The sequence below is a fragment of the Elephas maximus genome, chromosome X, assembly GCF_024166365.1.
Source record: "Elephas maximus indicus isolate mEleMax1 chromosome X, mEleMax1 primary haplotype, whole genome shotgun sequence".
In the NCBI taxonomy this organism is placed as follows: domain Eukaryota; kingdom Metazoa; phylum Chordata; class Mammalia; order Proboscidea; family Elephantidae; genus Elephas; species Elephas maximus.
In genome coordinates, this window is record NC_064846.1 from 49,905,110 (window position 1) to 49,923,510 (window position 18,401).

Consider the following 18,401-nt stretch of genomic DNA (forward strand, 5'->3'; position numbering starts at 1 on the left):
CCTCCTGCTCTTCTCAGGAATAGCTCCTCATCCTTCAGATTTCAACATAAACATTACTTTCTGGAAGGGGCCTTGCCTAACCATCCAATTTAAAGCAATTCCCCATCCCTGCACCCTATTTTTCCCTTCACAATACTTATCACAATTTATAACTGTCTTGTTTGCTTGTTTACGTGTTCATTGTCTGCCTTTCCCATTAAACTATCATCTACATCTGTCTTCTTCACCAAGTACCCTGAGAATCTAGCATGGTGCCTGGTATATAGTAGACACAATAAATATTTATTGGGTATGACGAGAGATGTCTTTGAATTAAAAACAAGTCATTTATTACTGCCTATTCTGTGCCTAGGAGCCCTGATGGTGCAGTGGTTAAGTGTTTGGCTGATTAACCTAAAGGCTGGTGGTTCGAACGCACCAGCTGCTCCACAGGAGAAGGATGTGGCAGTCTGCTTTCATAAAGATTGACAGCTTTGGAAACCCTATAGGGGCAGTTCTATTCTGTCCTGTAGGGTCGCTATGAGTCTGAATCGACTTGTCAGCAACAGGTTTGATTTCCGGTTTTTTATTCTGTGCCTAGTACAGAATTTCATGGCTAGAATAGACAAATCTGCTTCTGGAATGATTTAAATCAGAGGTCAACAAACTACAGCCACATGGACTTAAATCAGGTCAGTAGCTGTTTTTGTAAGTAAAGCCACGCCCTTTTGTTTACATATTGTCTAGCCATGTACTAGGTCCTTCACATACCCAGAAACCCAGTGCCATCGAGTCGATTCCGACTATAGCGACCCTATAGGACAGAGTAGAACTGCCCCACAGAGTTTCCAAGGAGCACCTGGTGGATTTGACCTGCTGACCTTTGGGTTAGCAGCCAAGGCATTTAACACACATTATCTAACTTAATTCTCACAACAATTCCATGAAGTAGGTACTATTCACACTTTATAGATGAGGAAACCGAAACCTATAACCAGGGCTGACTTCATGGGTGTGCCATCTGTGCAGTTTACACAGATCCTGTACTCAGGAGGACCCCATGCGTGGTTTAATGTTCTGTTACTATCTTGAAATTCTTAATAATATCTGAACATAGAGTTCCACATTTTTATTTTTGCACCACACCCCACAAATTACCTGTCAGGTCCTGCTTATAGCATTAGATGACTTGTCCAAGGTTTGACAGCTAGAAAGTGGCAGAGCCTTAATTTAGATTCAGGTCTGTCTGAAGCCACGATCTATGTGCTTACACATTATACTACATAGTTTTTCGCCTTCTATAACTAGAAAAAATAACCCAAGGAGTTAGTCATCAAGTTCAAACTTCTATTAAGTGAATGTCTAAGACAGCATTTCCCAAATAAGAGTATCTTGGAATACTACTCTGCAAGATATTAATAGGACAGCTGTGAAAAAGGTATTCTGTGGTTAAATAAGTTAGAGAAATCCCCTTTTAGAGTTTCTCAATGCATATTAACATATGAAGGGCTCTGAGATGTCACACAATAAAATAATTTTTTTTGTTTAATCCTGTATTTTCTGGTCTTAAATTACAACAGAATCCTTTTCCAAAAGCGCAATTATTAACTCCTGGAAAATACTGTTCTGTACAACTCAATTTGGAATGCTGACCTAGATCAGAGTTGGCAAATGTTTTCTGTGAAAGTTTGTAAATAGTTTAGGCTTGGTGAGCCATTGGGTCTCTCTGTTGCAGTTACTCAATTCTGCCACGTTGTTGTTGTTGTTAGGTGCTGTCAAGTCAATTCTGACTCATAGCAACCCTATAGAACAGAGCAGAATTGCCCCATAGGGTTTCCAAGAAGTGCCTGGTGGATTCAAACCGCCGATCTTTTGATTAGCAGTAGTAGCTCTTAACCACTACGACACCAGGGTTTCCTAATTCTGCCTTAGTAGCATGAAAGCAGATATAGACGATATGTAAACAAACAGGTATGGCTGTGTTCCAGTAAAACCTTACTTACAAAAACAGGCTGCTGACCTGATTTAGCCCATGGAGCTATAGTTTGTTGACCTCTGATTTAGATCATTCCAGAAGCAGATTTGTCTGTTCTAGCCATGAAGGTCACTACATCTTGACCACCACCATCAGCAGTCCTCCCAGCATTCCAATACCCCAATGGTAATATAGAAGTCCTATCTGCCATGACAGTTTTGAGCTTCATAGATAATGCCAAGAAAATCAATGACTACTGCCCCAATGAATATGGGGGAGGAAGTGGGAGAGGAGTGGGGATGAGTAGCTGGTTTTAGGAGAGACACTATTCCCCAAACAGCAAAGGGGATAAAAGAGAAAAGACATCTACCTGCAAGCTCCCTCCATGAAAATGAAGCCAGAGAACTTGGAGCAGCTGTGGGAGTAAAAGAGCTTGCATTAATAGTAGCACAAATATACATTCATACTCAAACATGAAATATACAGAAATTCATCCACACTGATAGAGTCATTCATGCTGGTCCCCAAACAGACATACAAGGAAGAAAGTAAGACACCTCCCTAACACCTATTCTTACCCACAAACATATTTTACATCTTACGTCCAATATAAAGTAAACATAAGAACTTCCCACATACATATATTTAGGGTGTCAACATTTTAATTTACATAGTCAATAAGGAAAATTCTAGGCATGAATTTAAAGGTGTGTACATTATTTGAAGTGACTGTTTTCTGGTATTTTGCTTTCCATTGAATATTAGCCCATTATTCTGGCTTCTATTGAACCTAATTTGTTAATGGGATAGAATAGGTATTGCTGAACAGATATATACAATGACCTACATTCAAATATAGAGGCATACACCCTCAATTCACACATTTACAAATATAGATATAACCCGTTGCTGTTGAGTCGATTCCAACACCTAGTGACCCTATAGGACAGAGCAGAACTGCCCCACAGGGTTTCCAAGAAGTGCCTGGTGGATTCGAAATGCCGGCCTTTTGGTTAGTAGTTGTAGCTCTTAACCACTATGCCACCAGGGTTATAGATTACAAAATATACAAGCACACACACATAACTTCACATTCCTTTTTCTTTTAAATATTTGCACACCTTTTAAAGCAAAAGTGAGACTTGGGAGAAGGTGTGACTAGATGGGTACTAACTCAACAAGTAGGTGGGGAAAGTAGGGTTTGGAAAGGCAGATATTAGAATGTCACAAAAGTGGGCAGGAAAGCGAGGGGTTTGTTGATAATAACCAGTTTCTATACCCTACATTTAAACATCCTTGGAGCTTAGGAATAGCCACAAGGCCTCCAGCAACTCTTCACTCTGTGCTCTTCTGTTCTGTCTTCTGTGAAAAGCTGTGGTCACAGCGAAGGGAGAGAAGTAAGGTCTTTTATGGCTATAAATGTTTGGAGAGTACGGAAAACAGCAGAAACCACAGCTCTTCTCCTTTCTGTCTTTTTCTTCATTTTGGGTAATGGATAGTTTTAGGGTATTCTAAAAGGGTAAATACTGTACCCATTTTAATATATTAATATACACACACATACACATCCAACAAAATCATACAGATTCAGAAGAATCCCAAAGGCCATGGGGAAAAGAAGGGAGGAAAGAGAATGAACAGGATTATCTAGATTACACCCCCCTCTTTTTTTTTTTTTTTTTTTTTTTTTTTTACCTCATTCAGTTACTCACTTTTCTGTGAAGATAATAAACTCCAGGTACAAGCAGGTTCCATGTCTTTTCTTTTCTTCTGATTGTTCATCCTGGTGAATTCAGAAGACTATAATCCAAAACAGAAATGATGATTGTAAGATCTAGCAGAAACTCAGAGTGAAAAAGTAACTCAAGAAAGACTACTCACTTAAGCCATTACAGAGTTAGGGAAAAGAGAAAGCCTAATAACCAAGAAGATAATGGGGGTGAGACAGGAGGGAGGGGACAGTCACATAAAGACAGACCAATGCATTACATGCATATTATTTTATACGACATGCATATTATTTTATAGAGTCGCTTTTTAAATCAGTTAAGAAAGGATAAAAATATGCATTCAGACTTTCTTTTATAATTATATAATTACTTTTACTCTTTTTTTTTTCACGTAGATTCAAACTACCATCGGGGGTCATTTGCTTTTAGCCTGAAGAACTTCCTTTAGTATTTCTTGTGAAGTGGGTCTGCTAGCAACAAATTTTCTCAAGTTTATTTAGCTAGAAAAATCATTATTTCACCTTCATTTTTGAAAGGTAGCTTTGCTGGATATAAGATCCTTGATTGCCTTTTTTCTTTTGAGCAGTTCAAAAATGTCCCACTGCTTTCTGACCCCCATTGTTTCAGGTGAGAAGTCAGCTGTTCATTTTATTGGGGTTCCCATGTAAGTAATGAGTCATTTCTCTGCTTTCAAAATTTTCTTCCTGTTATTGACCTTCAGCATTTTTACTATAATGTATGTTTGTGGATCTCTTTGCATTTATCTTTCTTACAGTTTGTGCTTCCTGGATGTGTAGGTTATTGTTTTTCAGTAAATTTGGGAACTTTTCAGCCATTATTTCTGTGAATATTTTTTCTTCTCTTTTCTCTTTCTCCTCTATTTCTGGTACTCCCATTATGTGTTTTTCATTATGTGTATATTGGTGTACTTAATGGTGTCTCACATTCTTCTGAGGCACTGTTCATTTTTATTCTTTATTTTTCTCTCTGTTTGGCTTATGTAATCTCTATAGATCTATCTTAAAATTTGCCAATTCTTTCTTCTGACAGTTAAAATCTACTGTCAACAAGGTAATTATGAGCCCAAGAGACAGAAAGGGCCAGATAAACCAGAGACTACATCAGCCTGAGACCAGAAGAACTAGATGATGCCTGGCTAAAACCGATGACTGCCCTGTCAGGGAACACAACAGAGAACCCCTGAGGGAGCAGGAGAGCAGTGGGATGCAGACCTCAAATTCTCATAAAAAGACCAGACTTTATGGTCTGACTGAGATTCGAAGGACCCCAGAGCTCGTGGTCCCCAGACCTTCTGTTAGCCCAAGACAAGAACCATTCCCAAAGCCAACTCTTCAGACAGGGATTGGCCCGGACTATGGGATAGAAAATGATACTGGTGAAGAGTGAGCTTCTTGGATCAAGTATACACATGAGACTATGTGGGTAGCTCCTGTCTGGAGAAGAGATAAGAGGGCAGAGGGGGTCAGAAGCTGGCCAAATGGACACAAAAACAGAGAGTGGAGGGAAGGAGTGTGCTGTCTCATTAGAGGGAGAGCAACTAGGAGTATATAAAAAAAACCCAGTACCATCGGTGTATGTAAGTTTTTGTATGAGAGACTGACTTGATTTGTAAACTTTCACTTAAAGCACAATAAAAAAAATTTTTTTTAATCTACTGTCAAGCTCTTCCAGTGAATTTTTTATTCCAGTCATTGTGCTTTTAAATTTCAGAATTTCCATTTGGTCCTTTTTTATAATTTATCCTTATTTATATTCCCTATTTAATGGAACACTGTCATCAAACTTTCTTCTGCTTCTTTAATAATGCTTTCCTTTAGTTTTGTGAACATATTTCTAATGGCTACTTTGAAGTCTTTTAACGTTAAATCCAATATCTGGTCAATCTCATGGGCAGTTTCTGGTGCCTAATTTTTTTCTTGCTGTACAGGTCATACTTTCCTGTTTCCTTACCTGCTTCATTATTTACTTTGTTGGAAACTAAATAGTTTAGATAATATATTGTAGCAGCTCTGAGTACTAGTACTGCCTCCCTGCCTCCCATTTTAATTACCTCCTCTTAACCCCATTGGTGGAGGAGGGATTCCTGTCCTAAGGTTATGGGGATGGCCAAACACATGACACTGGTCAGATGAGATCAACAGCAATTTGTCAGTCACATATACTCACAGCCCAGGGAAGGAGGGCACTGTGTCACACAGGGACACATGAGGGTTGCATTCAGGAAAAGAGTGAACAAGCAAGTGCTCTGGAAATCAGGTTTTGTAGTAACAAAAGCGTAGGCTGTCCCTAGTTCCCATGGGAGAATGTGATTGGATTGTTTGAATAATTCCATGGGCTGGCAGAGAATGGAAGCCCACTGCTCAGAAACAAGCAAGCATTGTGCCTGGTCTCAGGAGCTCTGGCGGTGCAGTGGTTAAGTATTTGGTTGCTAACCAAAAGGTCAGCAGTTCAAATCCACCAGCCTCTTCGCAGGGGAAAGACGTGGCAGTCTGCTTCTGTAAATATGTACAACCTTGGAAATCCTATGGGGCAGTTCCGCTGTGTCCTACAGAGTCACTATGAGTAGGAATTGACTCAACAGCAGTGGGTTTGGTGCCCAGTCCCTGTGATAAGGAGGGCTGTTTGGATAGGGTACCTTATCTGGGGGAGCAGAGTGAGTAGGAAGGCCTGCCGTTAGACCATTCGAGGCTCTCATGATTTTACCAGATCTCAAGCACACAATACTGAATCTTAATTTCAGGCCTTATACCACACCCCACTCCAGGGCTTGTTATTGTTATTTGCTCCTCAGAAAGGTGTAACTTTGGATATGCCCACAGTCACCCTGGGATGACACTGATATTGTTAGAGCTCTCATGGTCTTCCTCTGATCACAGCCTGCTGTTAAACTCCAATTGCCAGCTGATTGCTCTAGTGCTTTCAACAAAGACTTGGGGCATAAATTGCTCTACAAACTAACCCAAACAAATTGTGGCTCCATTGAAGGAACAGTTTCTGAGGTCAGTGTTTGATACTTGTTCTGACTGCAGGAGAGCCTTTCCCAGCTGCCTTATTTTCTAGTGCGCTCCTGCAAATTAGCAGGGTACAGTCTAAAGTGTATCCATTAAATCCACAATCTCCTCCCAACTGCCTTTCACCACAACCCCCACTGTTCGTGAGAGTGTCTTTAAGCTTTAACGTCTCCACGTTATGTTTCAAATTAAGTCAGTTTCTTTGGAAGTGATTAGGATCTATCTGTTTTGTGGCCTGCTTCCCTAATGCAAAAGCTCTGAGCCATGGCTCTAGAGCCGGGAGTAGGGACAATGGCAAGCTTTTCTTTGAGTAGCTCTCCCACTCTAGGAACTCAGTGCTCAGTGGAGAGAAGGCAGAAGCCTGAGGTCCTCTCAGCTGGCCCCTGCTGGCATGGAACCACCACCTCATGAGCCGGGGTGATGACAATCAGGGCCTCAGTATTCTCAGCAAGCCACACACAAGTCAGAGCCTGTATTCCACAAGTGAGGGCTGGACAGAAGAAGGTAAGACCCACCTCTTTATTGCAATCACCCAGGACTTAACTTCAGCAATAGGTAGCTGGGAGCAGGATGAGATATGCTGAAATCCTGCTCCTCCTGGGAAGAGAGCTCTCTGGCTGGGAGATAGGGGAGAGAGGAAGCCCTGTGTCTTGGCTCCAGCAGTCTGGAATGGAGTCTCCTCCTCAGTGAGCTGAGGGTGGTGGGGAGGAAGCAGTCTTAGTCCACATACCACAGCCTCTTGCCTTTCTTACCAAATTTTCACAAATTTTCTTGAATAGATGTTTCTTGATCTGCTGTTTGCCCTTAGGACCATTTCCAGAGGCTTTAAATGATATATAAAATATATATATGTGTGTGTGTGTGTGCGTGTGTGTGTGTATATATATATATATATATGTATATAATTTTCAACAGTTTCACTGGTGAGCAGGTCCGTGGAGCTCCTCACATTGTCACATAGTCATTCCAGAAGTCGATCTACCTCTAGTTCCATTTCTCTAACTACCCATGAAACTTAAGCATATTTTTCTCCTTTCTGAGTTTGTTTTATCATTTTTAAAATGGCTGAGGGAATGTTAGATCAGGTTTCTTTCCAGATTTAACACTAAAATCGGTTGTCCTCAATCCTAGCTGCACATCAGAATCATCACCACACCACCCTCCAGAATTTTCTCCTTTTTTGCAATACTATTTATCACCTTCTCACATACTTGATAATTTACTTTTGTATTATGTTTATTGTTCATTGTCAATCTTTCCCATCATGTGGTAAACTAGAATCATTGGCCCCAATTCTCAGCCTTTGCCATGTATACCTACTCCTCACTTATTGACTATCTCATTATCAGACATTTTACATTTACAATAGTAAAAAATCTACTATCTGACTATTCTGAGCATTAACAACATATGTGTGGCAGTAATGAATGCTGAGGTGTAAGGCAAGGGTAACGCTGGCTGTGATGGTTAAGATTATGTGTCAACTTGGCTGGGCCGTGAGTCTCAGTGGTTTGGCAGTTACATAATGATGTAATTTGGCAGTTATGTAATTATGCATTTTGACAGTTATGTAATGATGTGGTCATCCTCCATTTTTGCATAATGTTGATTTTCGCATAATGACCTGGTCTTTGAAACCTAACCATGTCAATAAGTGAGGAATGGGTGTACTTTGCAGTTTTACAAGAAAGTAAAGCTTATTTTCCCACACCTTGTCTTTGAGCTCAGCCATGAGATTTGCTTTGGCTAATGGAGTGTACACATACGTGACTCAAAAACCAAAAAAACCAAACCCGTTGCCATCGAGTCGATTCCGACTCATAGCAACCCTAGAGGACAGAGTAGAACTGCCCCATAGAGTTTCCAAGGAGCACCTGGTGGACTCGAACTGCCAACCTTTTGGTTGACAGCCATAGCACTTAACCACTATGCCACCGTGTGACTCAAGCAACGGCTTAAAATGTGCTTGCATGGTTGGATACATCCCCTCTCGTGATTTTGCCACCAACGTGATAGGAGCCATTGGCAAAACAAGGCCCAGTTAGTCCACTAGTCATAGGAAAATGAGAAATACATGAAGCAGAGCTACCCAAGCCTCAATTAGAACTGCCCAACAGAGCCCTGTCTAGTCAGTTCAGCCCCAGTTGACCTTTATATCTGGGAGAATAAGTGCTTAATACGTGCTTAATTTTTTCATGCCACTGAGATTTCTGTGGTTGTTACATATCATTGAGGCAATAGCTGACCGGTACACTTTGCTAGAATGTAAATGCTTAGAAACTGTTTGGCATGGAGTAGACATTCATTAAGTATTTACTGAATGAATAAATAGAAGCTTTTTGAAAAAAATCCAATGTCTAGTCCACGCTGATAATAAATTAAATTAAAAAAAAGTATTTATGAAGCTTGGGCATTATTTTTTTTTTTCTTAAAAGCTCCCAGGCGATTCTAATACACAGCCAGGGAAGAGAGCCACTATTCTAAGATTTGGTTATTTTTTAAAGAGGAAAGATGGTGTATTGGTGAAGCACACAGGGTTTGGAATCAAACTTTATTTTTTTTTAATGTGGAAATCTATGTATAGGATTATGTCATCTGTGGGTAGAGGTAGTTTTTATTCTTACATCCCAATTTGGATGTCTTTTCTTTTTCTTCCATAATTGCTCTGGCTAGAACTCCCCGTACAATGTTGAATAGCAGTGGTAAAATGGGTATCCTTGTCTAGTTCCTCATCCTAGGGGAAAGATTTCAGTCTTTCATTTCTTTCACCATTGACTTTGATGTCAGCTGTAAGTTTCTCATAAATGCCTTTTGTCATATTGAGGCAGTTGTTTATGTTGTCACAAATTACATCTTTACACACTGTGTGCCCAATAACATAAATTTATAATATTTTTTATTCAATTATCTTTTATATCATGTAGGCTGTATAAAGTGGAGTTGTAAACCAAAAATACAATAATATTGGCTTTTATATTTGTCCATGCAGTTACCTTTACCAAAGTCTTTATTTCTTCATATGGCCTCAAGTTACTTTCTAGCATCCTTTCATTTTAACCTTAAGAACTCCCTTAGTTGTTCTTGTAGGGCAGGTCTACTGGTAACAAACTCCCACAGCTTTTGTTTACCTGGGGATGTTTTTATTTCTCCCTCTTTTTTGAAGAACAGATTTGGTAAATACAGAATTCTTGGTTGACTTTTTTTTCAGCCCTTTATTCTTTTTCTTTTTTTAACAGAGCATCTGGGGGCCATAGTTTCATGGATTCCTCTAGTCTCTGTCAGACCATTAAGTCTGGTCTTTTTATGTCAATTTGAATTCTGTTCTACATTTTTCTCCTGCTCTGTCCGGGACTCTCTGTTGTGTTCCCTGTCAGGGCAGCCATTGGTGGTAGCCAGGCACCATCTAGTTCTTCTGGTCCCAGGCTGGTGGAGTCTCTGGTTCATTTGGCACTTTAGTCCTTTGGCCTAGTATTTTCCTTGTGTCTTTGGTTTTCTTCATTCTCCCTTGCTCCAAGTAGGATGGGACCAATAGATGTATCTTAGATAGCCACTTGCAAGCTTCTAAGACCCCAGAACATTTTCTTTATAAACTATGTTATGCCAATTGACCTAGATGTCTCCCATAACTATGGCCCACAGGTCCCAGTCCCAGCTACTCTGTCCCTCCAAGTGTTCAGATGTGTCTACGAAACTTCTTTGCTTTCGCTTTGGTTGTTTTAGCCCTTGAAATATGTCATCCCACTGCCTTATGGCCTCCTTGATTTCTGATGAGAAATTGGTTAATTTTATTGAGGATTCCCTTGCACATGATGAGTTGCTTCAATCTTGCTGCTTTCAAGATTCTTTTATTCCCATTTTACAACAGTCCATATGAAAGAATATGAACATTTTCATTTTAGAAGGAAGACTTGGATGGAAGTTTAAGAGGGTGGCTACCACCCCAAGCCACCTTTTATTGCTTCCACTGGATATCACTGGCAAACCAGAAGAGTGTAACAGAGGCTGCCACATATCCTTCAACATCCATGCTTCATCTATGATATAGAAGTTTATAGAACTATACAGAATAGAAATTTTAGCCGAGCATATGGCTGCCTAGCTAAAGACTACATTTTCCAGTCTCCCTTGCAGCTAGTGTGTGGCCATATGACTATGTTCTGGTAAAGGTGAGTAGAAGCTCTTTATTCAATTTGTAGTTTGTGTTCTTAGATGTAAGCAGAGTACACACCACTTCTCCTTTTCCCCTTCCTGCTAGCTGAAATATAGATGCGATGCATGACAGAGGAAGCTAAAGCAACTCTTGGACCACAAGAAGAAGGCTATAAACTGAATCATCAAAACAAGACTGAAGGAACTTGTCTACCTGATGATTGTAGAGCCATCATACCAGCCCTGGACTATCTACTTGGACTTTTCAATGAGAGAGAAATAAATTTCTATCTAGTTTAAGCCACGGTATTTTGAGGGGTCTTTTTGTTACAGCAGCATTAGACTATATCCTACCTATAAATAATAAAGAATTTCCAGGGCAATCAAATTGAGGTCTAACATAACAAAATTGAGAAACCCAGAACTCAATACAAATAACTGAGAAGACATTCAAACACATAAATTTTCCTGGCAGAACCCTGGAATAATCCCAAGATCAAAGAGTAGAACATTTTAGGCATTCCTCTCACTATTACGGTAGATGAATCTGGCTCTGCTCTCAGGGTCAAGATAAGAGAAGTGAATTCTGACATGGGGACTACCATAGTAAGCACTGGGATTAGAGAAGCAGAACAGTGCCCCAGGTAATTTATATGCAACAAGAGAGACAGGAAGCTAAGACACTTAAAAGGAAAGCTACCTATACAGCTCATCCAAGTGCATATCTAACCATAGGTAGGTTCCCACAATGAGAACCAGTATATGCTGTCAGATCAACAAGGGTTTTCATTTGGGCTGCCCATGAGTTTGTGCTGCCAAATATAAAAACAATTAACTGTATAGCAATAGTATTTAAAGCAGTGTATATTTCACAGGAGTAGATAAACTGATTTAAAAAAACAAAGTGTATAAAAAGACCCACAGACAGATGAGATTTTGATTTATGATAAAAATGATATTTAAAAGACCAGACTAAAAAATAAAGGAGCTGAGACATTCATCTGGAAAAACTAAATGAAGATACATACCATCATTCGATTCCAGAAGAATTAAGAAACTAAAAGTTAAAACAGAAAAAAAAAAATTCAAGTATTAGAAGAAAATATAACCTAACAGACGCATACGGAATACTCCACCCAACAGCAGCAGAATATATTCTTCTCAAATGTACGTGGAACATTTTCGATGATGGACCATATATTAGGCCACAAAACAAGCCTCGATAAATTTAAAAAGACTGAAATCATATCAAGTATCTTCTCTGACCACAGTGGAATGAAACTAAAAATCGGTAACAGAAGGAAAATTTAAAAATTCACAAATATGTGCAAATTAAACAGCACACTCATAACCAACCAATGGATCAAAGAAGAAATCACAAAGGAAATTAGAAAATATTTAGAGATGAATGAAAATGAAAATACAACACACCAAAACATATGGGATGCAGTGAAAGCAGTGCTCGAGGAAAATTTATAGCTGTAAATGCCTACATTAAAAAAGAAGGATCTCAAAGCAATTCCACTTTAAGGAAGTAGAAAAAGAAGAGCAAACTAAACACAAAGCTAGCAGAAGGAAGGAAATAATTACAATCTAAATAAATTCTAAACTAATCTAAAGATTAGAGTGAAAATAAATGAAGTAGAGAATAGAAAAATAATAGAGACAATCAATGAAACCAAAAGTTGGTTTTCAAAAAGATCAATAAAATTGACAAACCTTTAGCTAGACTAAGAGAGAAGGCTGAGCTAACTAAAATCAGAATTCAACCTTAAAGAAATTAAAAGGATTATAAAGAAGAGTATTAATAACTGTACACAAACAAATTAGATAAACTAGATGAAATGGACAAATTCCTAAAAACTGACAAACTACCAAAACTGACTCAAGAAAAGTAAGTCTGAATACACTCATAACAAGTAAGGAGATTGAGTCAGTAATCAAAAACCTCCCAACAAAGAAAAGTCCAAGGCTAGATGGTTTCTTTGGTGAATACTACCAAAATTTAAAGAAGAATTAACACAAAGCCTTCTCAAACTCTTCAAAAATAGAAGAGGAGAGAATACTTCCTAACTCATTCTATGAAGCCTGCAATACCATGATACCAAAGTAAAACAAAGACGTCACAAGAAAAGAAAACTACAGACTAATATCCCTTATAAATATAGATGCAAAAATCCTAAACAAAATAAGAGCAAACTGAATCCTTTTAATAGAAAGGATTATACCCCATGACCAAGTTCAGTTTACCCCAGGAATGCAAAGGTATTTCAACATACAAAAATCAGTCAGTGTAATATACCACGCCAAGAGAATAAAGAACAAAACGAAACAAATAATTATCTCCTTTGGTGTAAAAAAAGAATCTGACAAAACCTAACTCCCTTTCATGATAACAGCACGCAACAAACTAATAATAGACAGGAACTTCCTCAACCTGATAAAGGGCATCTATGAAAAACCGACAGCTAATATCATGCTCAATGGTGAAAGATTGAAAGTTTTCCCCCTCAGATCAGGAACAAGACTAGGATGCCTGCTTTTGCCATTTCTATTTAACCTTGTACTGGAATTTCTAGCCAAAGCAGCCAAGCAAAGAAAAGAAATAAAAGCCATCCAAATTGGAAAAGAAGAAGCAAAACTATTTCTACTCACAAATAACATGATCTTACATATAGAAAACTCTAAAGAAGCCATTTTAAAAAAAATTTTAAAGCTAATAAAGGAATTCAGCAAAGTTGCAGGATATAAGATCAAGCACAAATATTAGTTGTGTCTCTATATACTAGCAATGAATAATTTGAAAATGAAATCAAGAAAACAATTCTTACATTAGCATCAAAAATACTTGGGGAAATTCCTCAACATAATAAAGGACATCTATACAAAACTTTTTTAATACAAAACTAACATCCAACATCATTCTCAACAGAGAGAGGCTGAAAGCATTTACGAGTACTACTCAAACTATTTCAGAGCATAGAAAAGGAAGGAATACTCCCAAATTCATTCTATGAAGCCAGTATAACCCTGATACCAAAGCCAGGCAAAGACACCACAAAAAAAGAAAATTACAGACCAATATCGCTCATGAATATAGATGCAAAAATTCTCAGAATTCTAGCCAACAGAATTCAGCATCGTATCAAAAAAACAACACACCATGACCAAATGGGATTCATACCAGGTATGCAAGGATGGCTCAACATTAGAAAATCAATCAACGTAATCCACCACATAAATAGAACAAAAGAAAAGAATCGCACGATCATGTCAATCGACACAGAAAAGGCATTTGATAAAGTCCAACACCCATTCCTGATAAAAACTCTCTCAATAAAATAGGAATATAAGGGAAATTACTCAACGTAATAAAGGGCATCTATATAAAACCAATAGTCAACATCATTCTCAACGGAGAGAGGGTGCAAGCATTTCCCTTGAGAATGGGAACAAGACAAGGATGCCCTTTATCACCACTGCTATTTAACATTGTGCTGTAAGTCCTAGGTAGAGCAGTACGGCAAGAAAAAGAAATAAAGGGCATCTGAACTGGAAAGGAAGAAGTAACACTAACCCTATTCACAGATAATATGATACTATACATACAGAACCCCAAAGATGCAACAAGAAAACTCTGGAACCAACAGATTCAGCAGAGTAGCAGGATACAAGATCAACATAAAAAAAAAAACAGTTGGATTCCTATACATCAAAAAGAAAACTTTGAAAAGGAATTCAAGAAAACAATACCAATATAATAGCCCCTAAAAAGCTAAAAAATACTTAGGAAAACTCTAACCAGGGACATAAAAGACATACAAAGAAAACTAGAAAACACTTCTGCAAGAAATCAAAAGAGACCTACATAAATGGAAAAACATACTGTCATGGATTGAATTGTGTCCCCCCAAAGTATCTGTCAACTTGGCTAGGTCATGATTCCCAGTATTGTATGACTGTCTACCATTTTGTCATCTGATGTGATTTCCCAATGTGTTGTAAATCCTATCACTATGAAGTAATAAGATGGATTAGCCGCAGTTATATTGATGAGATCTACAAGATTAGATAGTGTCTTAAACCAATCTCTTTTGAGATATAAAAGAGAGAAGCAAGCAGAGAGACATGGGGACCTCATACCACCAAGAAAGCAGTGCTGGGAGCAGAGTGCGTCCTTTGGACCTGAGGTTCCTGCACTGAGATGCTCCCAGACCAAGGGAAGAATGAATGCTGCATCACAAGGACCTTCCTCCAGAGCTGAAAGAGAGAGAAAGCCTTCCCCTGGAGCTGATACCCTGAGTTTGGACTTGTAGCCTACTCGTCTGTGAGAGGATAAACTTCTCTTTGTTAAAGCCACACACTTGTGGTATTTCTGTAATAGCAGTACTAGGAGACTAAGACACACACCATGCTCATGGACAGGAAGCCTCAACATTGTGAAAATGTCAATCCTACCCAAAGTGATCTACCGATATAATGCAATCCTAATCCAAATACCAACAGTATTCTTTAATGAGATGGAAAATCTAATCACCAACTTTACATGGAAAGGAAAGAGGCCCTGGATAAGCAAAGCATTACTGAAGAAAAAGAACAAAGTAGGAGGCCTCACACTACCTGATCTCAGAAACTTTTATACAGCTACAGTAGTCAAAACAGCCTGGTACTGGTACTATGACAGACACATCAACAAATGGAACAGAATGGAGAAACCAGACGTAAACCCAACACCTATGGTCAGCTGATCTTTGACGAAGGACCAAAGTCAATTAAATGGGGGAAAACAGAGTCTTTTTAACAAATTGTGCTGGCAAAATTGAATGTCCAACTGTAAAAAAATTAAACAGGACCCATACCTCACACCATACACAAAAACTAAATCAAAATGGATCAAAGACCTAAATATAAAACCTAATACGATAAAGATTGTGGAAGAAAAAAACAGGGACAATGCTAAAAAAAGCTAGGGGCCCTAATATACAGCATAAATAGAATGCAAAAAATAACAACGCACAAACACCAGAAGATAAACTAGATAACTGGGAGTTCCTAAAAATTAAGCACTTATGTTCATCAAAAGACTTCACCAAAAGAGTGAAAAGAGAACCTACAGACTGGGAAAAAAAATTTGGCTACAACATATCCAACAAGGGTCTAATCTCTCAAATCTATAAAATACTTCAACACCTCAACAACAAAAAGATAAAAAAAATTCATTTAAAAAATGGGCAAAGGATATGAACAAACATTTCACCAAAGAAGACATTCAAGTGGCTAACAGACAAATGAGGAAATGCAAATCAAAACTATAATGAGATACCATCTTACCTCAACATTATAGGGACCAATCAAAAAAAATAGAAAATAACAAATGCTGGAGGGGTTGCAGGGAAATTGGGACTCTTATGCACTGCTGGTGGGAATGTAAATGGTACTACACTATGGAAAACGATATGGCACCTCCTTAAAAAGCTAGAAGTAGAAATACCATATGATCCAGCAATCCCACTCATCAGAATATACCCTAGAGAAATACGAGCTGTCACACTAATAGACATATGCACGCTCATGTTCATTGTAGCATTATTCACAATAGCAAAAAGATGGAAACAACCTAAGGACCCATCAACAGATGACTGGATAAACAAACTATGGTACATACACACAATGGAATCCTACGCAACGATAAAGAACAATGATGAATCTGAACAACATCTCACAACATGGATGAATCTGGAGGGCATTACACTGAGTGAAACAAGTCTATCAAAAAAGGACGAATATTGTATGAGACCACTATTATAAAAACTCAAGAAAAGGTTTACACACAGAAAAAAACAACAACAACAATCTTTGATTGTTACTAGGGAGATTAGGTGTGGGGAGGGGAAACCACTAACCAGCTAGTAGACAAGTGTTAATTTTGGTAAAGGGAAAGACAACACACAATATAGGGGAAGTCAGCACAACTTGACCAAGGCAAAGTCATAGAAGCTTCCTAGACACATCCAAACACTTTGAGGGACCGAGTTACTGGGGCTGAGGGCTGGGAACTATGGTCTCAGGGGACATCTAGGTCAAGTGGCATAACATAGCTCATAAAGAAAATGTTCGACACGTCCTACTTCGGTGAGTAGCATCTGGGGTATCAAAAGCTTGCAAGCAGCCATCTAACACACAGCTATTGGTCCCATGCTGTCCAGAGCAAAGGAGAATGAAGAAAACCAAAGACACAAGGAAAATATTAGTCCAAAGGGCTAATGGACCACATGAACTACAGCCTCCACCAGACTGAGTCTAGCACAACTAGATGATACCTGGCTACCACCACCAACCGTTCTGACAGGGATCACAATAGAGGGTCCCAGACAGAGCTGGAGAAAAATGTAGAACAAAATTCAAATTCACAAAAAAAGACCAGAACTACTGGTCTCAGGGTGACTGGAGGAACCCCTGAGACTACGGCCCCTAGGCACACTGCTAATTCAGAACTGAAGCCATTCTCAAAGTCCACCTTTCAGGCAAAGATTAGACAGACCTATAAAACAAACAATAACACGCGTGAGGAACGAGCTTCTTAGTTCAATCAAGTATACAAGACCAAAGGGCAACACCTGCCCAAAAGCAAAGACGAGAAGGCAGGAAAGAACAGGAAAACTGGACGAATGGACACAGGGAACCCAGGGTAAAAAAGAGGGAGAGTGCTGACATATTGTGGGGATTGTAACCAATGTCTCAAAATAATCTCTGTATAAATTTTTGAATGGGAAACTAGTTTGTGCTATAAACGTTCACCTAAAGCATAATAAAATTTAAACTAAATACTTGGGAATACATTTATCCAAGGAGGTACAAGAGTTGTATACTGAAAACTACAAAACATTGCTGAAGAAACTAAAGAAGACCTAAATAAATACAAAGATATTCCTCGTTCATGGGTTGGAAGCATTGGAATTCTTAATGATATTAAGAGGCTAATACCTCCCCAGAGCAAACTACAGATTCAATGCAATCCCTATAAAAATCCCAACAGTTTTGTTGTAGAAATGAAAAAGCCAATCCTCAAATTCATAGGGAATTTCAAGGGATTCAAAATAGACAAAGCAATATTGACAAAAAAGAACAAAGTTGGTGAACTTATACTTCCTGATTTCAAAACTAACTACAAAGCTACAATAATCAAAACAGTGTGGTCCTGGCATAAGGATAGTAATGTAGATCAATGGAATAGAATTGAGAGACTAGAGATAAGTCAGTGATTTTCTTTTTTACCAATTTTTTGTTGTTGCTGTTTTGGTGAAAGTATACACAGTGAGAGATTGGTCAGTTGATTTTAAATAAGGGTGTCAATATCATTCAATGGGAAGAGAATAGACTCTTCAACAAATAGGGCTGGGACAACTGGATATCCACATGCGAAAAAATGATGTTGGACCTTTCCCTCACACCATGTGCAAAAATTAAATTAAAAAATTTAAATGAAAATGGATCTTATCTAAACCAAGAGCTAAAACTATAAAACTCACAGAAGAA

The 18,401-nt window shown here is 38.6% G+C and overlaps 1 protein-coding gene across 2 annotated transcripts in view; it reads right to left on the reverse strand.

Annotated features, from left to right (window-relative positions):
• LOC126069651 (NACHT, LRR and PYD domains-containing protein 12-like) overlaps window positions 1-18,401 on the reverse strand; it is a 55,413-nt gene that overhangs the window by 21,209 nt on the left and 15,803 nt on the right. The window contains exons 3-5 of one of the 2 annotated variants that reach the window (XM_049873262.1): window positions 11,894-11,922; window positions 3,667-3,754; window positions 2,325-2,369 (exon numbers count right to left, since the gene is read on the reverse strand). In XM_049873262.1, the coding sequence (XP_049729219.1) occupies window positions 2,325-2,369; window positions 3,667-3,754; window positions 11,894-11,899 (139 nt within the window). In that variant the 5' untranslated portion in view covers window positions 11,900-11,922. The remainder of the gene's footprint in view (window positions 1-2,324; window positions 2,370-3,666; window positions 3,755-11,893; window positions 11,923-18,401) is intronic. The other variant, XM_049873263.1, reaches the window with a different exon arrangement.